Source organism: Lissotriton helveticus, chromosome 9 (assembly GCF_964261635.1).
Source record: "Lissotriton helveticus chromosome 9, aLisHel1.1, whole genome shotgun sequence".
Taxonomy (NCBI): domain Eukaryota; kingdom Metazoa; phylum Chordata; class Amphibia; order Caudata; family Salamandridae; genus Lissotriton; species Lissotriton helveticus.
This window is the reverse complement of record NC_136070.1, coordinates 1,238,424,832-1,238,451,021: the sequence shown is the minus strand read 5'-3', so window position 1 is coordinate 1,238,451,021 and position 26,190 is coordinate 1,238,424,832. Positions and strand designations below refer to the sequence as shown.

Below are 26,190 nucleotides of genomic sequence, written 5' to 3'. Positions count from 1 at the left end.
TCAAGTGAAGTCCACATCCTCATGGGTTTTTCAGCACTATTTTTCTGATCCCAAAGAAAGATCAAAGTTTCCGCTTGGTATTAAAACTCAAAGAGTTCAACTCTTGGATTGTATATCTCCACTTCAAGATGGAAGGCATACATTTGTTGAGGGATTTATTACTGGAGGGAGACCGGATGGTGGATGTATGACATTACAACGCATGCTTTTACCATGCATGCCTTTACAACGCGGTTTTTACAACGCAAACCTTTACAACGCATAGTGCTTTGGGGCGCTGGATAGTGAATAGTTTAATTTACTATTCCAACTCCAGTCCCCGTGGACACTAGGGAAGGTGTTGGATAGTAAATTAAACTTATTCCCTATCCTAGAGCGCCCCCTAGCGCAATGTGTTGTAATGGTTTGCGTTGTAAAAGTTGCGTCGTAAAGGCACTGCGTGGTAAAAGTTGCGTTGTAAAGGATGTTTCCCCTGGATGGTTCGTCTCGACCTCAAGGGTTCGCCTTTAGCAGTCCCTATATTCCCGCCTCATCGGAGATTCCTACTATTTCAATGGCACCAGAGTTGGTTTGAGTTTGTCGTCTTGCCTTTTGACCTTTGTCAGCTCCATTGTGCTTCACCAAGCTACTCAGACCAGTGGTACAATATCTCCAGGAACGGGGAGTTCATCAAAATGTTTAGTTGGACAACATTCTGGTCATTACTTCATCTGTCCTACACAACTCGGCTCCTCCTGGACCTGGGGTTCATCATCAACGGGGACAAGTCAATTGTGGTCCCTTCCAAAATGATGGAGTTTTTGGGATTATAAGTGGACTCAGTTTTGACTCACCTATTGCTTCCGTTAAAAAAGTGGATTTCGATCAAGAAAGAGTTGAGGAGAGTGCTTGCCTCTCAGACTTTATCGTTGAGGATATTGGCTTGACTGGTGGGGCTCCTGGCCTTCTCAATTCAAGTGATATTTTCGGGCCCTCTTTATTATTGGGCCCTGCAATGACTGAAGATATTGCATCTCCGCTTGGGCTTATCCTACGCGGAACAGATTGTAGTGTCCACAGAAGCCAGGATGCAAAAATGTCCTGGTGGCTCAACCACATGGATGCATGGAACGGCAAGGCCATCTTTGCGTCAGATCCGGAAAAGATCATTGAACCAGATGGCAGTTGTTAGAGCTGGGGAGCCCATTGCAGTTCAATACAGACATGGGGCAGATGGTCTCCGGAGGAGCGTCAGCTTCATATCAATTGTCTCGAACTCCTAGCAGGTTCTTTTGCCATTCGGACTCTGTAACCAAGGAAAACAAGTTGTTGCATCCTATTGTGGATGGACAATGTTTCAGCGGTAAGATACATCAATCGTTTGGGGTGCAACAGGTCCCATCTCCTTGTGTAAATAACCAAGGATTTCTGTCATTTTTGCCTGCAACACCACATTTCGGTGACGGCAGAATACATTCTGGGCATTTCCAATGTGGTAGCGGACTGGAACTCGCGTTTTCTGCGGGACTCAAGCTGCTGAAGCCTTCACCCCAGGGTGTTTCTACAACTGGATTTGAAGTGGGGCCCGTGTCCAATCGATCTATTTTCATCCCACCTGAATGCACATTTACCCAGATTTTACAGTTGGAGACCAGATCCCCAAGCTCTCAGCTCGGATGTGTTTCTTCAGTCTTGGTCGACGGGCTAGTTTTATGCCTCTCCCCCGTTTGCCATGGCTCACTGAGTATTAGCACAGGTTTTCCATCAGAGGAAGGCACGGTCGCGGTTCCCAGTGACGTTTAAATGCCCTTTCAGTGAGAATTCGCTCCTTCCCAATCTTCTTGTGAACCCAGTGGGTCTGCCACACCCGTTAGTGCCACAAGGGCTGTTGTCCATCATGGCCTGGAGACTTTCAGGAGACACTGGGAAGTGGCAGGAGTTTTGCAGGACGCAATGTTCTTCCTGTCTCAATCTTGGGCTCCCGTCTATGCAGAAACGTTATGAGTCAGCTTGACGTAGGTGGGTTTGTTGGTGTGGTGAGCGAGCTTATAGAATGGTTAATAATTTCTGTTCAGCCATATTGGCTGGTCATCCTTATTTGGATGGTAAACCAGTTGGAGAACACCCCCTTGTGTGTAAATTGTTGAGGGGCATTCGGTTGGTTCGTCTACCAAAACCTAGATATTCCATGGTATAGGATGTAGACATTGTACTTCGTTTTCTCAGGGATTGGCCAACGAATGTAGGCCTTTTGCATAAGCAACTGTTGGCGAAACTCGCTCTGTTGCTGTGTCTTATTTCTTGTATACAGGTTTCTTACGTAAGGGCCCTGGATTTGGCAGGTAGAGTATTTACTCATTTGGGGGGGTTCTTTACAATGTCTCAGCATACTAATTCCAGATGTGTGACTTACTCTGCTTTCCCACATCATCAGAAATGATGTGTTGTGAAATGCTTAAAATGCCACGAGGATTGTACTCATGAATTACACAATAATGTGGCAGGTCACTTGTTAATTTCCTTGCAGAAACCTTTCCGCCCAGTCTCTTCTGCAACATTGGCCAGATAGGTTAAACGGTTGTTGTCCGAAGCTGGTATTGATGTCTCCATCTTTGGGGCTTATTCAGTGAAGGAGGCCATGGGCTCAAAAGCTTTTGCTACTGGTTCTCGTTTGGAGGACATTATGGCTGCGGCGGATTGGCCTTCTGATTCAACATTTAAGGTATTTTATCGCAAGCCAATTGTTGATGTGGCATCTGCGGTGGTGGCTCAACTTTAAACTAGAATAAAACAAAGCCTCTGTTTCCTGCTATAGAATAAAACATTTTCTAGCTCACACGCTAAGAATTTTCAATTCTATTAAGGACACGGAGGTGAGGATTATACCCGTTAGGACTTCATATTGCATGTTATTGGCTGTTATTATTGAGATAAAGATTATGAATTAGGTTATTAACACATGCTGTAGTGATTTGATAATCCTTGTTTTCTCCCTATGTTGATGATATATTTCCGGATATTGGAATATTATGACCTATGTTTTCATTTCAGGAGCTGAGACCAAGACGACCTGAAGGGTCTTGAGAGACTGTTGACATATTTGGTTGACGAAGGAGGAGTTCATCTTTGTTCTTGAGTGATGGTTCAGGACGATGTCTACTTGCCAACAGAGTTCTAGTTCTATGGTTTCAAGGTTCATGGATTTAAGTTAATGGTTTGCAAAGAAAGGGGAGGGACTTCCTTGTTGCAAGGATTTATACCTGATGGGGGATTGCTGATTGGTGTAGACAAGGGAGGGGCAGTCCTTGCGGGTTATGTAGTTTAAAGTTTTATTGGCTGCTGTATTTGCTTCAGTAAGAAAAGCATAATCCTCACCTCCGTGTGCTTCCTAGACTTTAAACTTCTTGACGCGTCAGCTAGAACATTTTTTTCACTCCCTCAGCAGTGACATACTTCTTCTACAGATGCTTGGTACCAGTCTGATTCCTGAACTCTCTGTACAGCAGTGACACCCTCTTCTAATGATGCTTGGTACACGATCGAGCGCTGAACACTCCCGCAGCAGTGACATACTTCTTCTGATGATGCATAATACATTTCAGTGTGCACAACTCCCACAGTGACATCCTTCTTCTAATGATGCTTCGTACATGTCAACCCTCTCTCATACAGATCAAAGAGCAGCACTTAAGCAACTACAGGCCCTTCGGCGGGTTCTCCGGAGTAACTCAATCAATATCACATTGAACTCTTTGCTGCTTCCATTGATCGGCTCTTACTCATTCCTGGGAGGTGTTGTGGGGTCGAGACAGACACTTTTGTGACAAGCCAAGCACTTCTAACTTCCTGACAACAAAGTGAGAAGCAGCAAAAGCCAAGGCCGCTGCAAGGTCTCTTGCTACCTGTCCGAACCCAGTTTAGAGAGCCACGGGACAAGCAGTATCTACTGGGCCCAACCCAGGGGATGAGGTCTTTTACTCCTGATGTCCTGGGGCCCGGCCTATTATAGACCCTGAGCAACTGGGCCAAGTACCCCTTCAGCACTTGACTCTCAGTAGTAGCGTGTTTCGAGCAGTCCAAGGCTTCAAAGAGGGAGAGGTAGATACAGGGGCTCACAACTCAAGATACGTGTAGCAGCAACAAATGGTTGTCCAGTCAAATACTTGCTTTCATAAAAAAAGAAGCATTCATTTTACAGCTATCTCCACAAAGTATAATATGACATGCACACTAAACTGAGCATACACAAGGAGATGGATGGAGTGCTGAAACTTTTCAGACACTCACCCCAGTCACAGATCTGGATTGAATTTATCATTGTTCGTTAGCTCACTTCGTCACCCCAGTTCAGACCCAGCTATATGCACATCGGTCTTGACCCTGTGCCTCATGGGAACAGTCTAGCCCGGACTGCCAAGCCAGGTCTTACCTGGACCAGAAACAAGCATCCTGGGACCAGTTTCAGGTTAACACCCCTCATCAGCCTGGCTATCTTGAATCCAGTGGCAAAATGAGCAAGTGACCTACGTGTGAGAATACCCTGCCAACTTAGGGTGAACAAAACAAACACAAGAAGATGATGGACAGAACACTGAAACTTTTCAGACACTCACCCCCAGCCACAGATCTGGGATGAATCTATCATCGTTCTTCAGCTCACTTCGCCATCCCAGTTCAGACCCAGCTATATGCAAATCAGTCTAGACCCTGTGCCTCATGGGAACAGTCCAGTCCAAACTGCTAAGTCAGGTCTTCTCTGGAACGGAAATATGCATCCTGGGACCAGTTTCAGGGTCACATCCCTCATCAGCCAGGCTACGTTGAATCCAATGGAAAAGTGTGCAAAGGAGCCACATCTGGGCATACCCTGACAACCCTGCACAAAAAACTTACACCGTCCCTTGAGGACAGGGCTCTAGTGTTTCTTAGGCTGTTCCGAGTCCTACTCCCTCCCTCCGCGAGTGGTAGTGATTATTCATCATTGACTATAGGTAGGAGACAGCCAGGCAGTACTTAGGGGCATATTATCAAGGCGGGCGAAATTAAATTATTGCCGCTTTAGCGGCCGTTTTCGCCGCTAAGCGGCGATAATTTCATCGTCCTATTAGCAAGCTGTCGCTAAATTCAGTTAGCGACAGGTTTTAGGTGATAGCGAGCGGTTTGGGGCCCGCTTCGCATGTCAGCGATATTTATCGGTAATGATATGCAAAGTGGGTGTACCCAACCTGTTAGCGACTAAAAACAGTTGCTAACATCGCTATCGCCTATTATCAACGCAGGCGTAGCAATGGAATTATTCGCGCTAAGCGCAAATATCTCCAAGAGCTAATGCCTGCTCAGACCAGTTCTTAGCCATTATATCCAATGGGAGGTGGATATTATGGCTAAGACCCTATTGGCGTTAATGCGTGAATATCTCTGTATTCTCAGCGATATTCGCGCATTTCGTCGCTATCGCCGGATATTTTAGCACTTTAGAGATAAAGGTTGCTAATAGCACGTTATCTCTGCGATAATATCCAGCGATGCTTGGCGATAAAAAAAAACTCGCTAAACCCATTTAGCGATAAATATCGCTAGTTGTTGGTAATATGCTCCTAAGTACTAGGACACTCGCCAGGTGGACACTGGAGCCTGCACCCTCTATTGCTCCTGTCAGCGCTGTCAATGACAGTATCAACATAACTTCTAACCAACACATTCCTACAAGTGCGAGAATGCAGACTAATCCATGCCCCCTAAGCCATAAGATTGGCTTGAGCTGCAGTTATTCGTCCTTTTTAATGCATATTGAATAAATAAACAACTGTTGTTGTGCTCAACGTTAAATTAGACAACAGCACCACTATGTGGCAGACTTTCGTAAGTGCCGGTGTTAACAATTAAATGCTGTGCCGAAGATTGTAAACCACCAGCTAAAATTAAGCACTGTATTCAGATGAAGCCCCACTTTGTATTAAAGTAAAAAATGTTTGAGCACTATTTGGCAAGCAAGTTCCCTCGGGCTGACTGGCCTGAAATCAGTTCAGACCCGTATCACCCGTATTGGAACGACCCTGTGGTCCCGGAGCGCGACCCCCTCTGTGGGTGCTGGATCTGCAGCAGCTGTCTCTGGTAAGTTCTTTGCACACATCCCAGATGGGCTGCGCTCAGCAGACCTTGAGTTCCACACACACGGGCGTGCAGCGAAGGGAGGATCCTCATTGCTCCTCCAAGTTAACTTATTTGCTCTTCCTGAGGTGACGAAGGGGGAAATTCCTGATGCTGGTCCTCAGTCACAGTGCAGGCCCGCAGCGGACACCATGATGGCTTCCCACCACCGGTGATGACCCCGACCAGGTCACACTTCTTGCTTGGTCCCTTTGGTACCCTCTGACATATAGGGTCGCCGTGTCTCCACTGTACACAGGCTCCAACCCAACCAGAATAGCAGGTTGTTTCGCAGCAGCCCCTCCTGGCATACGGGGTTGCTGGCTTTCCACCACACATGGGCTACAGCGCACTCAGGATTTCAAAAGATAAGTTGAAGTGAAAGGCACATTTGGACAGTGAGAGTATTTGAGCCATCTGCACCTGGTTCTAATCCTACCTCAAGCCTTAGTGTGTTGAAGACTGTGACACATGAACATTTTATTTCTAAGCACGCTGGAGTTCTATTTATCGAATACCTTGGATTTGTTTCCTTCTTTCCCAAGTGAAGAAATGTTTTCTTTTTTTATGATGATTGTGAAATATTTTAAAGAAAAGAGCATTCAAGAGACACTTGTAGTTTGCAGACTAGTCTGTGTATCTTATTTAGTTACAGGTAGTGTGAGTTTGAAGGACACAAAGAGCAGCTTGAATTGTGAGAAACCTTGAGAATCTAACAAGTAATTACATCATTTTACTTTAACCTGATTGGACACTCTTCTTGAGAACTGTGTGTAGGAGTGTAAAATTATAGTTTGTGTGTCTTTAGAACTGATATGCAGGTTGGTCACTTGATTCTTAAGATTTGAACTAATTTGATTGGCTATTAATCGAAGTATATGGATTCTGATTATACTTTGCTGCAAACCTGATTTTTTTACTTGTGTAACGCATTAACGTTTAATAAACTTTCTTGGTTTGATACTAAAATATTACATGTCTTTCTTGTGGAGTCTAATGTGTTTCACATAATATTGAATGTAATGATTTGTTGACAAAGCTTAGCTGTGGAACACAGAGCTTCTTAGGGGTTTAACACTGCTCCAGGTCCACCAAGAGAAGCGCTTTATGGTCTCGGCTTTGCACAAAGAAAAGTGCTAATACGCCTCACTGTTTAACACAACTCCGTTTTTCAACCCCATATGTCATTGCCATTGAACTGTGTATTTCTACTTTGCTGATGAAAGTGCTTTCTTTTTACATAAAGTGATGCACTGGGAAGGCCATGATGTTATTGTTTCTGTTGATTGACTTTTGAGTTTTGAGATCTTGCCCCTCACACTACCTCCCCTAGAACCCTGTGACTGCTTGCCTTTTCTAAGATAGTACTATACAGACACAAAATGATTATCAACCTGGAAAACCTTAAGGAAATAGGAACAACAAAATATAACTCTTGCCTCATAGCCGTAGATGACGTAGGATACACCCAAGCTTAATGCTTTAGAGCGAAATTTGGTTGTTAGTTGCGGGTGGTGAAAACCCTACTCAAGAAACAGCCACAATTCTTGTCAGACTGAACCATAAAAGTCACTAAATTAACCCTCTGGTAGCTTCGCACAAAGAAGTCAGGCTTAACTTAGAGGCAATAAATGCAGCATTAATGAACAACTTGAACAGTAATAAAGTTAAAAATCAACACAAGAAAAATCTCACACCAATTTAGTAAACTACAGTAAAATCTAATAAATTATTTGGGTTCAAAACAACAAAAATCCAATCAGTAGAACAGGAGAAATGCAATTTCAATGATTCGAGGTAAATATAGCACCTAAAAGCACAAAGCGCCACTCATGGTCATCTGATTGTGCGAGACTGGGTGAAAGTCACAAGTTCAGACAAACCGTATTGCTTCTCAACAAGCAGGGCACGCCTCAAGCAGCAGGGCTGCAGGGCGTCTTTCTTCTGTTGTAACCACAAGTCCAGCAGTGAACCGAAGGGTGGGTCTGAGGGACCCTTTTTATACCTGGTACCCACTTTGAAGTGGGAGAAGCTTCTGGTGTTTCCCCCTACAGAGGTGTCTGGAATTTCCTGCGTTCCTGCCCTTGTACCAGCCTGTCAGGGAGCACAATGGGCTAGTGTGACTTTCCAATCTGCTCCCAATCAAAAGTTATCATCTATTAAATATAATAAGGTAACCCAATATTATCCCATGGAAGAGGTAGGCCTTGCAATAGTGAAAAACGGATTTGAGAGTTTTCACTACCTGTTTATGTAAAAGCTAAACATATATGTCCACCTTTTTAAATACAGTGCATCCTACCCTATGGGCTGTTTATGGCCTATCCTAGGGGTGACATATATGTATTAAAAAGGAAGGTTTGCCAGGCCTAAATGGCAGTTTAAAAATACACACTCAGGCTGCAGTGGCAGGCCAGAGTCATTTTTATAGGTCTGCTTAAGTGGGAGGCACAATAAGTGCTGCAAGCCCTCTAGTAGCATTTACTTACAGGCCCTGGGCACATGTATTACTACTTTACTAGAGACTTACAACTAAATTAAATGTAACAATTGGGTGTAAGCCACATTGACCATGTTTAAAGGAGAGGCTTTCACACTGGTAGCAGTGGTGAAGTGCAAAGAGTCCTGAGTCCAACAAAAACGAATTCAGAAAAAATAGGAGTGAAGCCAAAACATTTTGGGGATGACAATGCAGAGAACCAAGTTTAACAGATTCAAAAACTAAAATGCCAACCTGCAGTGATTGGAAAATCTCTGACGGTTCCGGCCAGATAAACTGGGGCACCCCCAAAAATAGCTAAACAGATGAAAAATCTCAGAATTGTCTTTCACTCTGGATTTTCCATGAATACTCAAGTGGACAGGCTGTCCGAATCAACCTTCTACAGAATGCAAACACTTACTGTCTCACTTGGCATTTGACGGAAGGAGTAGCATCCTTGTGGATGGAGGAGGACTTTTCCTTCGCCATCTCAACTGTGCTCTGTCCACCAAATTTACAGATGACCACAGCTCAACAGTCATTTCTGTATATTGAAATTAACCATTATCAGAGCAGTTCCTTTCAAAGTACTAACTGTTTAATGGACGGCCTCTATTGGTTTTAATAGATCTCAACCAAACCTTTACAAAGTTTTGTTTTTCAGTAAAAAACTTCCAAAGAGGGAGTTTGTTTCTGGAAAAACAACAACTAATGGCCCCCATGACCTGTGAGTGTTCTCCCCAGATGTGGAGGTCTTTATTGTTTTTATCTTGTCCATTTTCCTGGTGGTACCGGATAGGAAAAAAATAGGCTACACGTCCACCCTAAAAAGAGTGGGCGGTGTAAAGTTCTTCCTCTGACAGCCCCTACGCCATTGGTATGTCACAGGAAGTATTCAGTCAATGGAGCCAATAGGTCCCCTGTCAATGGAATACATAAGGTCCACCCACCTCTAAAGGAGACTGGCAGATTGAGGGTTTGGCGGGCAGGGTACTCGTATGTGATGGAGTACCGGGTCTGCCAAACTGTAAATCAGGCCCATAGAAGCACCTTTCCACATCTCAGATTTGTTCAAAAGTACAAGTAACAACAGTACTTATCCTCTCAACACTTAACTTTGCTTATGGGTTAGTCAGCTCCACTCTCAACTATCAGAAGGATATAAAGAATCTAAAATGCAGCACCAAGACTACTTCTAGATAAAACTATACACACCTACATTTCTCCAGTCCTTAAAGGCTCAGACAAACCTAAAAAACCCACTATCCATTTGTACCACATAACTCAGAACCCCATATTAAAAGCACCTACAAAGTAAAACAATTTCAATAATGTTCAATATTCATGTAAAAAACTGAGCAGACTGTATCATCTCCATTAACAAGAACCAAACACAAGAACCTAAGATGGAACAACTTATTTCACCTGCCCAGAGGTGATCAGCTTTCAGTCCTTCATTTTACTCTTTATATTTCCTCAGATTGCATCTTCCCTCGACATTTCAAAAGGCCTGTGAGAAAATACATGATTAATAGTTCAGGATTATTCTCTCTGCTGCCTTTCTATTTGAATCATACTCTCCTTAGAAGCCACCCTCTGGATACCTTAGTACCTGAGTTTAACCTACTCTTTCACATGCCTGCGCCTTACTGTCTACCATACAAATTAACCGTACCTCTCCTTACAGATCACAAACTCTTCTTCAGAGTAACTATTCTTGCAATACCAAAACCGCTGTAACCTATCTACTCATCGTACTCCCATAAATAACAATATTTCTTTCTGTTTAACCTCTCCTTGCTATCTCACAATATTTAACATTCTCTACCTATTTACTCACCCCTTCCACTTGCATTAGCTCACATTAGCAATAACTCCTATTAACTTAATAAATCACCACTAGAAAATGGAGAAAATTCTTGAGTTTCCTCAGAGCATAAGACTAACTCAATAATCAACAAATCTACAACAATAATGAATACCTACAGGGTTAACCACTAACTTTGGGCTACGCATTTGCGTACTACCTGCTATAAAGCACTTCAACGCCTAATTAGTGCTAGTAAGTACTATATAAATAAAATTACAACACAACATATTGGGTTTAACAAGACCTTTAGGAGTAGGACAGGAACAGGGCCAGAGAACATCAGGAGAAAGGGAGACCTTCTTCTGCCTCACCTCGAATTTGCCTACTGAGAAATTCCACCAAACTGAACTGGCTTCAGTCCCTTCGCAATTCTCTGTGAGGAGTACTAACTTTACTACTACTACTAAATGCCTTCTGTGAATACCAAAAGTAGTAAGTTTAGGATTTTATCTCAGTTTAGTAGTAGTAAAATTAGGAGTCCTAACTTTACTACTACTAAATGCCTTCTGTGAATATCAAAAGTAGTAAGTTTAGGATTTTATTTCAGATTAGTTCTGTGAATCCACCCCTATGTGACCCAGAAGGCTGATGGTGGGTCAGGCATGAGTCAGGCCTGGGCAAACGTTCAGGCTAGTCAAGTGCCAAAGTGGGAGCAGTGTGAGCAGAAAGCAATGCTGACTGGGTACCCAGAGGGTCAGGATATGTTGGTGCTGAAGCCTATTTGTGACAGTGCTTTAGAGGATAAGTGGTGTGTGCCATACAAAGAGTGTAGAAGCTTTATGAGGTGAACTTCTTGATGCACACATTTGCTATAAGGGAGCAAAAGAGGGTGTTCGCTGTGAACAGTCCTCAGTTATACTTGTGGAAAGACTTTAGAGTAAGCATCATGGCAATGACAGAAAGTAAAGTAAAGTAAAGTCCACATTTGTAAAGCGCACAATCACCCGTAAGGGTCTCTAGGCGCTGGGGGGCCGTCGGGAAATTAAGCGAGCTATTGCCCAGAGTCACATGGTGCTGGGCTAACCTGCCGCCGGAGCCAGGGATCGAACCGTGGTCCCCAGATTCCAGCGTCAGTCGCCCTGGCCGCGGCGCCACACCTCTCCCTACAGAAGAGGCCGAGGAATGTACTGCAAAATGATTATAAGAATGGTTCTATGGATGGGTACAACTTGCCCCTGAGGCAGCGCCTGAGCAGCAGAGAGAACAGAGAGTTTTTGGGGAAATGCGGACTCCAGGGCTGACACCTGTGTACATAATATTGATGTCACTTGCCAGTGAAGAGCACGGTTTACAGGATATTTGAACAAATCCAGGAGTGCATCAAGGCAGAGGTTCCCAAGATGCTGGATTTGGAGGTGATTGAGCCTTACCGTGGTCCTTGGACCAGACCAGTGGTAATGGTACCCAAGTGAGGATCCACACACTTGCATTTTTGTGTGGACTACCAGGCCCTCAATGAGGTGACCAAGACACACAGGATGTTGGCAGATGGCATTAACACCTAGTGCAAGATGATGATTGCATTCTCTATGACAAAGTAATTATACTAGTTTAGGGTCATGCCTCTTGGGCTTAAGAATATTCATGCCACTTTTCAGTGCTTGAAGAACTATGTACCCTCAGAGCTGGTGGAGGTGTTTGTGGCCTACCTTCATGAGATTGCCATCTTTAGTAATTCACAGGAGGACAATCTCAGGCACCTAGAACAGGTGGTGGTCAGGAATCAGGGAGTGACTCTGACAATCAAGGCTACCAGGTTCCAGGCAGTGCAGTCTTCTGCAGTCTCACATGGGCATCAGTTGGGCAATGGGGAGGTATGCCCATACAATGCTAAGATCAAGTCTGTGTTAGAGCAGGAGTTTCCCACCACCCTAAAACATGTGTGAGTCCTCTTAGGACTCATTCGAGGTTACAGGAACTTTGTAGACAACTATGGAACCACAGATGAACCCTTCACAGCCCAAGCATCCAAGAACCAGTGTAAGGAAGTGATTTTAGACTGTGGAGTGTCAGAAGGCTTTTGAGGACCTGAGGACAGACAATATAATGCATTTGTTTTGAAAGAACCTGACCATGGTCAGCCCTTTGTGATATGGAATGAAGCCTCCGCAGTGCTTAATTTGCAAAAGAATAAGTGGTGCGGACCAAAGTTTTGCTCAGAAGCCCCTGGCTGGAGCTATCAAAGGCCAGATGCCTAATACCAGAGATGCGTAGTCTTGGTTCCAGCCCATGTCCCTTTAATCCACCAGCAGGCACTCCCTGCCTCTTTATTTTACTTTTGAAGGTTATTTCCCATCCCTGCTTTCTCTTTTCATTTTTCTCTTCCTCCTTTTTTCAGCCTTTTGTATTTTTTCCCTCTCTTGCTCTGAATCAAAGTTTGTTGAGGAAAAATAAGTGCCAGGGAGCCCACCTGAGACCACCGGCTCAAATGAAGCACTACGTCAAAGACTTCGCAAAGGGGACAAACCCTATTAAATAGTTAAACTGGCACATGCATCAACAATGCCATTTGCGATTCCTTATTAGCGAAAAATAAGGATTCGCTAATAAGGAATAGCAAAAGGCTATGCATTTAGAAATCGCTTAAAAAATAGCGATTTCTAAACATTCCTTAATTGCGACTTGCAAATTGCGAGTCGCAATTAAGGAATAACTCCCCATTCATTCCTATGGGCCTAGAGGCCATAGGAATGAATGGGAAGACATTCTCAATTTGCGATTCTCAATTAGAGAATCACAAATTAAGAATGCAATTTCAAGGGTGCCAGGGTGTCAAAAGGACACCCTGTTGCACCCCTGAAATCTGCATATGAGTACATCTTGCACACACACATGCCCTAAGGGCATGTGTGTGTGTAAAATGGAACTTTGAAAAATGCACTTTAGTGCATTTTTCAAAGTTTTTGCAAATTACCATGAAGTTCAACTTCATGGTAATTTGCTACCACTATTAGCGAAATCACAAATCTTTTTACTTTAATGCATTGCATTTACGGAATCTCAATTTGAGATTGCTTAAATGCAATCACAAATTTAAGTAATCACAATTTAGAGATTCCTTAAATTGCGATTTTTGCATTTGGGATGATGCATCCCAAATGCAAAAATACTGGACGCAAAGGGGCAGATTCTGAGAATCTGCCCATTTGCGGCCGTTTTTTCCTTTGATGCATGTGCCTGTTAGAGCCTTCAGTGCAAAACTACCGAATTATCTACATTAAAATACCAGATGTGAGGTCATTAATTCGTGCAGATCCAATTTTCTGATCACTGTATTCAAAGTGAATAGCAAAAAGGTGCAGCAGTCTGATTACTGCAGCAGTCGTTATGGAATAAAATGAAAGGTTGGATGTACTGAAAGAACAAATTAAAAATAGATCCCAGAGTGTCTGCCCTATATCAGTTCATTAACAGGTACGGTGGCCGTGCAGGGCCTTCTGCATCAGAAGCCTCTTCAGCCAAAGTATGCCTGTAGCCCGGAGTGCTGCAGATGGCCAGGGTTAGTTTAATTACTACAGTAAATAGAGGGGCAGATTCATGACGACTGGCGCATCCCTGCAAATCAGCAGAGATGCGCCAGATAAGATGCGTCATGCAAGTTTCCCCTTGCGCCACCACAGATGCGCCGCATTTACAATACGGTGCATCATGGCGCAAGAATAAACAGATGCATGACGCATCTCCCGTCGGAAGGGTGGCGCATTGCTGGAGTTGTGTCACAAGCGCGACGTAACTCCAGCAATGCTCGTGGCCTACCACTACACAACGTGGCGCGTCAAGCCTTACGCCTGCTTCAAGCAGACGCAAGGGTTTGACGCAGCCGCGTCAGAAAAGTGACTGACCGAAATCTTGTAGATTTCACTCAGGCACTTTTCCGAGGCATTCCTGCGACAGAACGCCCCCCTGCGCTGGAACGCCCACATGAAACCTGACGCAGGTTTCATGTGGTGCAGCGCTTAACAACATGACGCATCTTCCTAGATGTGTCACATTGTAAATCCATCGCAGCATGGCGCTAGGTTTACGCCGCCGCTACCTCACAGAAGTGACGCAACGGGGTCGAAAACGTGGGGCACAGGGCGTGTAAATCTGCCCCAGAGTGTGTTAAAGAACCTCTACTATCCCTTGCACCTAATATGGGACATATGGGGGGGGAAAGCCAGAGCACAGTATGGACTTATTGTTTTTTTGGGAATGTGTGAGGGGGGAGGAATATTCCACACCCTGCTGTGAGGCCCCAAAAGCGACATTATGGAAAGGGGCGGGGGGGGGGGGGGTGTTCATGCTCAAAATGTCCACTGACAGTTATATGAAATGCGATTGTTCCGGTCCTCCCTGGGTGAAATTTACAACGCAAAACTTACTGGGTACGAGAGTCCTCACTTACATGTGGTAGGGCGTGTGCTGCTGTGATGTTCAATTGCAAGTGAGCACAATGAAGGAAAGTGAAGCATTTATGGATGTTCTTGAACCCCTGTCCTTACAAACGTAGAATGTGCTGTTCCATCCTGGGACACAGCTCTTGGCCACACTGACGTCTTGGGTGAATAAAGATGTTTGTAATAGTGTAAGAGACCTGCCTAGGAAATGTGTCCAATGTGAGAACAGGATCACAACAGGGATGCATTTTATATTTTCCCACTTTACACTCCAAAAAGAGGATGCCAGCTGTTCCAGCAGCTCAGAGACTAAAGGTTCTCCAACATAATTATTTATGTGATGCTATCAGCGGGCCCGATTCACAGAACTAACTTAAGACAAAATCCTACACTTACTACTTTTGGTATTCACAGAAGTTAGGATTTTGTCTTAAGGTTGTCCTAAGACAAAATCCTAACTTAAATCTGTCTTAAGTCTGTCTTAAGACAAACTTAAGACAAAATCCTAACTTAAGTCTGTCTTAAGTCTGTCTTAAGACAAACTTAAGACAAAATCCTAACTTCTGTGAATACCAAAAGTAGTAAGTTTAGGATTTGTCTTAAGTTAGTTCTGCGGATCGGGCCCCCTATTTGTGTAGCGCCTTCTACCATTAATGTGGTAAATAGCGCTCGATTCCAACTTGGGCGTTGCAGACTAAAGGTTCTCCAACACAATTATTTATGTGATGTTATCAACATTTGTATAAGGCCTTCTGCCATTAATATGGCAAATAGATCTTGATTACAACTTTGGCGGAGCAGCGCCGGGTCTGCCCCGCCGCTGCACCGCCAAAGCTGTGGTCGGGCCACCCACCAGATTAGGAGTTCCATCCCGTCTGGGAGGCTTTTTTGGGCGTTCCCACGGAGGTGCCTCTAAAAACGGGCACCACAATGGGAACGCCAGAAACAGTTCCTGCATCGCATGGACTGAAAGATCCATGCCATGCAGGAACTGGTGTGCATGCGCACAGAGAGGCACATGTTGTGCCCCACTGTGTGCCTCCACAGGGTGCAAAGGCACCGTTTCCTCTCCACCAGGGTTTACATGGAGCGGGACCGCCATGAAAACCCGGGTGGAGAGGAAAGTCCTAACCGTGGCTTTCCCGCTAAGCATATGGATACCTCTACACCTCCGCAACACCGCCAGGGAATGGCGGTTCCCTGGCAGCTGTGCCGGTCCCACCGCTCATCTTGTGAAAGGGCAGTGAGAAGGCCGCCACCGCCGCACCCCCGCGGGTCTGTCGGTCCGCGGACCGTCAGACTCGTAATCAGGGCCTCAGTGTTTTCTCAACGCCCTTTTCATCCTGCTCTGGGATTTCAACTGATGATTCAGTGTCAAGTAATGGTTTGTGTCTGGTAATGTGAGGGTAAAATCAGTTTAAATACATCATGGCCTTTATATTTGCATAAAATGCATATTCATCTATAGTGAACAGGTTCACGTGGCGGAAGAAAAATAATGATGCGAGAAAGGGGAGGAAGGCAGTGACTGAGTCCTGAACTCTCCTGCAGCAGTGACATCCTTCTATGGATGCTTGGTACATGTCTGAGCGGGAGACATCCTTTGCCGCTAAACCATTACAACGCGGTATGGTTACATCGCGGTTTTGACAACGCAAGTTGTTACATCGACTTGCACTGGAGGGCGCTCTAGACTAAGGAATATTGTGAATTACTATTCCAACATCTTCCCTACTGTATGTAGACTGGAGTCGATGTAACGACTTACGTTGTCAAGACCGTGATGTAACATACCGCGTTGTGATGGTATGCGTTATATCATCATACATCCGTGCTGCAATGATATCCTTCTACTGATGCTTGGCACATGTCTTACCCTTGACCTCTCACGTGGCAATGACATCTTTCTTCCAAGGATGCTTGGTACATGTCTGCACTGCGTACTCTCCCGCAGCAGTGACATCCTTCTCCTAGGGATGCCTAGCACATGTTCAAGTCCTTGCCTCTCCCACAGCAGTGACAGCCTTCTTCTAATGGTGCTTGGTACTTGTCTGATCCCTGAACTTTCCACGCAGCAGTGACATTCTTGAAATGATGCAAAGTACATTTCAGAGTGCATAACTTCCACAGTGACATCCTTTTTCTAAGGATGCTTGGGAGATGTCTGATCACTGAACTCTCAGCGAAGCAGTGACATCTTTCTTCTAGGGATGCATGATACATGTTTAAGCCCTCGGGCCCGATTCACAGAACTAACTTAAGATAAAATCCTAAACGTACTACTTTTGGTATTCAGAGAAGGCATTTAGTAGTAGTAAAGTTAAGATTTTGTCTTAAGTCTGTCTTAAGTCTGTCCTAAGTTTGTCTTAAGTCTCTCTTAAGTCTGTCTTAAGTCAAACTTAAGACAAAATCCTACTAAATGCCTTCTGTGAATACAAACTTAAGACAGACTTAAGACAAACTTAAGACAAACTTAAGACAGACTTAAGACAGACTTAAGTCAAACTTAAGACAGACTTAAGACAGACAGACTTAAGACAAACTTAAGACAGACTTTAGACAGACTTAAGACAAACTTAAGACAAACTTAAGGCAAACTTAGGACAGACTTAAGACAAAATCCTAACGTTACTACTACTAAATGCCTTCTGTGAATACTAAAAGTAGTAAGTTTAGGATTTTGTCTAAAGTTAGTTCTGTGAATCGGGCCCCTCGTCTCTCCCGCAGCCGTAACATCCTTCTTCTAATGATGCTTGGATCAAGTCTCATCCAGGAACTTTCCGCGCAGCAGTGACAACCTTCTTCTAATGATGCATAGTACATTTCAGAGAGCATAACTCTCACAATGACATCCTCATTCTAATGATGCTTGGTATATGTCTGATCCCTCAACTCTCTGCACAGCAGTGACATCCTTCTTATGATGCTTTGTACACTTCAGAGTGCATAACTCCCACAGTGACATCCTTTCTCTAATGATGCTCGGTACATATCTGATCCCTGAACTCTCTGGAACCTAAGGGATATAAGAACAACCCTGTTAAAACCTATGATCAGACAGTATGGAGTTAGGACCTGCAGACAAGCGGCACTGCTGTGTTTCAGTCCAGAGAGAGTGCAGCTAAATTGTCAACTTACATAGTTTTTCGACATAACAGCTAAGAGACTGAAAAATTCGCCCTGTGTTCCCTTGGAACACTTTACAATAGAAGCTCCATTAGATGGATTAACCAACTTAAAAGAATAAGTGGCAGAAGATTTACCAACATAGCCTATGCCTTAAAAACTCTTTTTCTCCTCTTCACCTTAAAGCAGTAACTCGTGGCAAAAAAACGTGGGCCTGAGATCCGTGCCTCTTCATCATAGTCGTACTGCAAGGGTTTATCCTGGGGGAGTGTTGCAATGTTGTTGACGAACAATATGTTTTAAGGCAAAGACATTGAAGAATCTTTCCATGTTGGACACGGACTTCTTTACAAGAAAACTGCGATTATCTGGAAAAAATTTATAGGGTACATTGGAAAAAGGTCTAATAAATCTCCTCCACGACTGCTTTCAAACTGGAAGCCAAAAGATTTCTAATGGACAAATTCCTACCTTAAGCTGGGCTAGGTCCATTGGCTCAAAATCATTGATCCTACAAACACTGTTCCATCATGTGATGCTGCTCTCCTTTACCGCATCGTGTGCCCACCTTGTAGCCCGCTATATACCTGTTTTTTGTGTTACTCTTCTTTGTGTCATTTGTCTGCGAATCATGCGATTATTCATGTTTTGTATTCTTACTTGATGTAGATATTGGGTTTTTGACCTTCCTTCCACCCTTTTGTAAAGTGCTCTGATAACCTTCGGGTTCTTGTTCACGCTACATAACACTTTAAATAAATAAATAAATACAATTGTGTCCAACGACCTCTTCCTCCCCATTTAACTGAAGTTAAAAATGTGGCCTTTTAATAATGTTTTTAACTGTATACGAACAAGATATTTTCAACTATGTTTTAACGTATGCAACAGTTTTAATTAATCAAGCATACTACATTTTTTCTACCTTTTTCTACCCTGAACTCTCCGCGTAGCAGTGACATCCTTATAATGATGCATTGTAGAGAAGTGTGGCTCAATGGTTAGAGCGGCAGACCCTGATGCAGTAGTCTGGCCGGGACCAGGGTTCAATTCCCGCCTCGGCGGTTCTTGGGCTCAATTTCCTCGGACCTGATAATTCTCGCCTCGGTGCCTATTCTAATCATGAGTCCCACTCTGCACCTCTAGGCAATAGCTTGCTTAATCTCTCTAACGGCCCCAACAATGCTGAGGATGCCTGGCTTCACCTTGGGGGTGCCCAGGAGTGGGCTCCTCACAGGGAAAGGCCAGGAAGGGTTCCTCGGCGGTATTCGTACAAGCGCCGAGATGCCAACGGGTAGTCGTGCGCTATACAAGTGCGTAATCATTTCATTTCATTTCATAGTATACTTCAGGGTGCATTACTCCCACAGTGACATCCTTCTTCTAATGATACTTGGTACATGTTCAAGCCCCAGCCTCTCTCGCGGCAGTGACATCCTTCTTCTGATGCTTGGTACACTTCAGGGTGCATAACTCCCACAGTGACATCCTTCTTCTAATGATGTTTGGTACATGTCAGACCTCTCTCATACAAATCAAAGCGCAGCACTCAAGCTGCTCTTTCTACAGGCCCTTCGGCGGGTTCTCCGGAGTAACTCAATCAATATCCCATTGAACTCTTCGCTGTCTCTATTGATTGGCTCTTACTCATTTCTGGGAGGCAGTGTGGAGATGAGACACAATATTTATGTGGCAAGCCAGAGCCGCGCCTCTGGTTTCTCAACAAGTGAGAAGCAGCAGAGACCAAGGCCAGTGCAAGGACTTTTGCTACTCTGGCTGAAGTGATATGTTGCTGCCAGATTATGCAAGCAGGAGACAGGGACCATCCCTACTTCTGGCAATATCATCCTGCTTTTGGTACCCAAGTCCACCTTGTTGTCATTCGCCCTAGAACCAGCCATGGCAGGATGTCAAACCATGATGCATCTTTCACAAAACATTGGTTGTGCTCTAACTCTTCAATGCTTTGGTCCCTACTTACTGGTCAAGTGATACCAGAGAAGCCATCAGCAATGCCACAAGGAAGCTCCATGTCGAAAAAAAACAACCATGATATGTTCAAGCTATTGGGGGTGCTAGACAGTACTTACCGGCACAAGTAGTGCCCATGGAGATTGGAGGATCCACGGGGAAGATTCCTCCCCCTTTGTCATGTTAGGTCACCCTTCCTGTACATAAACAATCCTTTGAAAAAATGTTATTTTGTGACTTTCATGTGTGCTGCATTAAGCAGCACTCATAAAAAGGGACAGAATGTCATTTTAAGATTGTTTATGTGCAGGAAGGGACACCTTCCTACACATAAACAATCCTCCCCTGCATGCAGACACCCTTACACTAAGGTGCAAAGTTGCTTGCGTTGGAGCTACACTGCTAAGTGTAGCACCAGCGCAGGGGGAAATGCAAGCCTGCACCACATTCTTGTAAATATGGTGCAGCCTTCCATTTCAGAAGTGGCGGAAAGAGGCGTTAAGCCATGACGGCTAAAGCTTCTCTCTGCCACTTCCTTGCAAATTTTTAGAGATAAGGACTGCAGCAAACACCCATTAATCTACATAACGTTTTAATAACCCAATTTACCCTACAAAGCATTCACTACAGGTGTTTCAGAATCATTCCTCCATGCCTGTTCACCCAAATGTTAACAGATATTTCAGTAGACAAGTCCAGTTGATGTAGTTGTAAAGATTTGTCAAAACCTAGATGCATTAATGCTGCTTAAGGAAGGTGATGGAATGAACACTTATAAATAGTGTAAACCACTGACACTTGTTCTGGGAAATATCCATACCCATCGATTTTAACCACTGTGCCACTCTAGACAGAGGCCACCCTGATGCAAATCAGTACTGACCCTGCTCTTCATGGGAACAGTCCATCCCGAACTGCGAGATGAAGCCCCCCAATCCCCCAGAAAGGAACACAAACATCCCCAGAATGGTTTCAGACGTGTTAGGCCTCATCAGTGGGGTACAGCTTGGATCTTGTTGTGTACCAAGCAATGGAGCGATGTATGATCATACCTTTGCCCACTCATGTATGGCGTTACACCAAACACAGAAAAGGTGATGACAGGACCACTTGCAAATAGACTAAATCACTGGCAATTACTTTGGATAGCATTTTAAACCATTATTTTCGCCCACTGTGCCACTCTAGACTGATGCCCGCTTTATGCAGTGCCACAAAACTCAAGCTATACCTCACTGGACGAGGGCTAAGTAGGCTGGAGCTGGTCTGGGGTTGCTTATGTTCCTGTCTAGCATGGACCTTGTCCTGGTAGTCTGGCTGGCCTGCACCTACTGGAGCAGGGCCATTGCTTATTTATCTATGGCTGCCCTCTGTCTGCAGTAGCATAGTGGGTGACAACCAATGGTCAACAAACCGGCCCAAGCAATCGCCAGTGGCTAGGATTACTTCAAGCATTCCTTCCAATACCTTGTTACTAGCCAACCTTTACCTGATGTTTAACACTGGAATTACTGACTGGCTCGTTTTTAAAGAGCAGCTGAATCCTGTTCATTGGCTTTTGTCATCGAAAATAAAGAAGAAACATTAAAATATGAGAAGATGGAACAACATTCCACTTCTAAAGGTACATCAGCTCAAATGGTTCATAGGAGCAGGGAACAAAAGTGGAGGGGCGGGGGAGTGGGAGTCGTGTGGGGGGGGGGCATTCCAACTTTTTTTTTCGTACTTACACTCTTGCGAGTTTGCAGCCGCCTCTCCTCCGTCGTATAGTCCCTCGTCTCCGGAACAAGGAAGCTCCCAGGCTCCCTCCCCTGATCAATCACAATTCTGCAATGCAGCGTTTTGATTGGTCTGAGAGCCATAGCTCGGTGCTCAGACGGGACCTGGGAGGGTGTGCATGTTTCTAACCAGGCTGAGTAATGCAGCCTGGTAAGGAACATGTAAAGTGCGCTGGACTGCTTGGCCGCTCGAGGCGGCCGTCCAAGCAGTCCTGCGCACTTTTTTTTACACTGCTGTGCGAGCAGTGGGGCGACACTCCTCCGCCTTAGCAGAAGAGCCACTACAGCTGGTTCACCTGTTTCTGCATGTAAGAACATTGACTAATGGGTTATTACCTATGAGGAGTATCAGTTTTCATCACACATCCTCATTCTCGTCCTGTAAGTTCTATTTCCTCTAACTGCTTGCGTTAGTAGGTAGGTTTCTTACCTCTGCTAAGTTTCTTCTAATGTCTCCCAGGGCCGTGAGAACATCTTTAACAGGAACAACCCCTATGAGAGAAAAGAAGGTAAAATGCATGAGAAAATCTGCAACTGGACAGATGTTACTGTACCTGAGGCATATATAATAACAATTTTGTTCAGCTGGAAAGTATGCACACTTATAAAGGTTAAAAAAGGTCATAAGCAACAGGCCAAGCCTGGGCCCACGGTATGGTATTCGGACCCTGGGCCCGATTCACAAAAGTAATCTAAGACAAAATCCTAACTTTACGACTTTCGTTATTCACAAAGGGCATTTAGAAGTAGTAAAGTTAGGAATCCTAACTTTACTTCTCCTAAATGCCCTTTGTGAATACCGAAAGTCGTAAAGTTAGGATTTTGTCTCAGATCATGCATTTAGGAGTAGTAAAGTTAGGAATCCTAACTTTACTTCTCCTAAATGCCCTTTGTGAATACCGAAAGTCGTAAAGTTAGGATTTTGTCTCAGATCATGCATTTAGGAGTAGTAAAGTTAGGAATCCTAACTTTACTTCTCCTAAATGCCCTTTGTGAATACCAAAAAGTCTTTAAGTTAGGATTTTGTCCAGATTACTTTTGGGAATCGGGACTCCCGAGCTTAAATGCATTTTAGGGCTTCCTGTTGGAACAATTAATTGTGATTGGTTTTTCCCTCCTGCCTTGGCATGTCAATCTCCTGGTACTGGACAGGTACTGACTCCTGTAAACGCTATAACTATTCACTAGTCACGTTCCGCACTTAACTTCCCAGATCACCACCGGTCCGCCGATCTGCATATCTGAACGGAGCAAAATTTACATTGAGGAAAGCACAGCATCTCGCTCAGCATCTAAAGGAACAACAAGGTTATCTTGGACTTTAAACTCTCAAACAATACCTCCAGCAAGCTATTGACAAAAAAATTTGTCAACCTTCTCAACAACATGAACATCCCATCCCAGCCCATTGAACCAACCCAGACCAAAGTCTACATTGTTAACCCCTCCTGTGCTCATGAGGAGCTCAGCTCGCCATGAGCCACGGCGCTCCGGTGCTCATGACGAGCTGAGCTCGTCATGACCGCGCCCGTTTAATGGAACGCTCGCACGCTGGGCTGATTCCCCTGCTGTGCTGAGCGTTCCATTAAACGGGCGCGTTCATGACGAGCTCAGCTCGTCATGAGTACCGGAGCGCCGTGGCTCATGACGAGCTCAGCCCCCCCCGCCCCTAGCACAGCGGGGGCGGGGGTTAGTCTGGTCTTCACATGCATGCAGTCTTTCTAATGATCCTGGATTGATCAGATCATGATGCAATCCCGATCACCGCTCCACCAACACCATCCGTCAACCAGTGTCAGTCAAACCCACCAAACCGCAGTATGGCTCCTTCAGAGACTTGCACTGGAACACTCTGCATGAACGCATCTTCATGGCAATCACGACTGATACCAAAGACGATGTAAACTCCTCCTGCATTTAGTCAGTGTCATCTCGAAAGTCAATTTCACTTTTCCCACCATACTGAGGTGCATATTAACAAGGAAAGTGGCGAAGCGTGTCATTACGCCAAGAAGGCTAACAACACGCTGTCACTTTAGAAATGCAGGGCTGCACCAACGACCGCGTTGTTACCACGCAAAGCCATTACTACGCAAGACATTACATCGACTTGCAGTAGATGGCGTGCTAACATTAGAAATGGTATAGTTTACTATTCCAACACATTCCCTACTGTTATGTAGGCTGGAGTTGGAAAAGTAAAGTATACATTTTTAATGTCAGTGCGCCATCTACTGCAAGTCGATGTAATGACTTGCGTAGTAATGGCTTTACGTGGTAACAACGCAGTCGTTGTAACGACCGTGTTGTAATGGCACGCGATGTAATGACTCGTGTTGTAACGAGTCATATTCGCAAAATTTAGCTGGCGAACGCCAACACAGGCCCCCTTGCACCATAGTGCAAGGGTGCCTGCGTTGAGGGGAGTGATTGTTTATGTGCAGGAAGGGATAAACAATCTGGAATGGTGATTTGAAAATTCTATTTTTGTTGCTGAATGCAGCACACATAGAAGTTGCAAAACTTATTTTTTATGATTCTTTATGTGCAGGAAGGGACACCAACCTGCACATAAACAATCAAGGTGTTCCGTGTGCTGCACAACGAAGCACACATGGAAACAGAAAAAAACGAGGAGAAATTAAACATTTCTCCTCGTTTTGCCAGGGTAAGACCAGGTTTTCCCTGGTCTTAATTTTGGCGCTGCCCCATATTTATGCCACACTTGTAAAAAATGGTCAGTGTCAAAATCAATGGGTGTTGCAGTGGAACGCCCACAGCAACACCCATTGCCCTCCCTTTTCATACTAAGCGTAGCATGAAAGGGGGCCTAATTTACAAGGCAGCGTTAAGCCACGTTAAGTGGCTTAACACTGCCTTGTAAATAAGGCAAAGCCGGTATCGCCACCACAACATCTTTAAAAGTGACGTCCCCATGGCGATAGGGGCTTGTAAATATGCCCCTATGTGTGTCCTCTACTAAACCCTTCTCCAGAAAAGCAATCACGCTCCTCACCACAACCAATGCATTCCTTGCACATATTCTTTTTCACAGTGCAATCAAAATTGAAATGATCCCCCACTACTGAAAAAGTAAAAACAACCCATCACACAACTACCATTACTCAAAAACATAATTAAATTAGCAATTGCTATCCAACCTGAATACCACTTTAGTATCAATTCTATCCTAGAAGACTACAAGCCATGACAGCAAATGTCCAAGTCTTTCTCATCTTACATAGGACCATGGTTGTGACCCGGGTGTTCTTGGTCTCTCCACCAAATTAAATAATATTAACACCAATTACAGGTCAATGTCCTTTGAATGTTCGTGGAATTGTATGATAAGGTGCTACATTGCCACCTCTACATCACCTCATCCTCATTGGCTCTTCCAGCTCCAGCTGACTCCTAGTAACTTGAAAAGTAACTTTGAAAAGTGCTAGGAGGCACTTCAACGACAGCAGCAGTGCTGCATACCTTCAGACACACAGCACATAGGCAAGGCCAGTCCCAGCTCCAACAGCTGGGGTCAGCGCTGGGCCCACTGAGCTTGCTCTGGCAGTCCTGTGTCATTTTAAATCTTTGATCAGAGATGCAGGCTCAAAACAGATGATCATGAATAAGACTGTGGGAGAATTAAAGATCTGAATGTTGGGGGCTGCAGGGCACCAAAGAAGTGAAAAGCAATATCAAGAAGGGAGGGACAGGAGGAAGTAAGGAAATAACGAACATGAGCAAGAAAATGAAGTTACAAATAGAGGGAGTAAGAGTGGGAGATAGAAGGAAGTGATAAATAGGTAGGAAGAAAAGATGAATGCGAGAAAGGATCAACGAATGGGCAAAGGAATGAAAGTACAAAAGAGATGAATGATAAATGAAAGGATGGGAGAAAGATGAAAGGTTTTAGGATTAAAAAAATGTGAAAGGAGTAAAGGTGAAAGAAAGAAGTTAATGGCAAAAGAAAAGTCAAACCAAAGGATGAAAGAAAGAAAAGATGAAAAGTAGTAAAGATGAAAGAAAAGGTGAAACACAGGACGAAATGAAGTACAAGCAAAAGGATGAAAATGGGAAGGAAAACGAAAGGATCAAAGAAAGAAAATATGAGAGAAACGATTAAAAAAGATGAAAGGAGAAAACATGAAAGAGGTCTATATAAGAAGAAGAGAAAAATGTGTAAAGATAATAGAAAGAAGGGCAGAAAGAGCAAAGATGGAAACAAAGATGGAAAGAAAAACAGAACGATAAAAAAGATGAAGAAACATATGAAGAAAAGAAGCTAAGGATCGAGAGAAAGAAAGAAAGATGGAAAGCCTAAATCTAGGAAAAGAAAATAACGGAAGAAAGATAAGAACGGAAGCAAGAAATACAATTTGTGAATATAGAAGGACAGAAAGGGGAAGATAAAAGCTAGAATAAAAGAGCATGAAGGAAAGAGGAAGATAGAAATAA

The 26,190-nt window shown here is 44.2% G+C and overlaps 1 protein-coding gene across 2 annotated transcripts in view; it reads right to left on the bottom strand.

Annotated features, from left to right (window-relative positions):
* The window catches only part of PODXL2 (podocalyxin like 2), a 272,175-nt gene that overhangs the window by 27,794 nt on the left and 218,191 nt on the right, over positions 1-26,190 (bottom strand). For both annotated transcript variants that reach the window (XM_078662430.1, XM_078662431.1), the window contains exon 6: positions 22,166-22,227. In XM_078662430.1, coding sequence (XP_078518556.1) covers positions 22,166-22,227 — 62 coding nt within the window. The remainder of the gene's footprint in view (positions 1-22,165; positions 22,228-26,190) is intronic.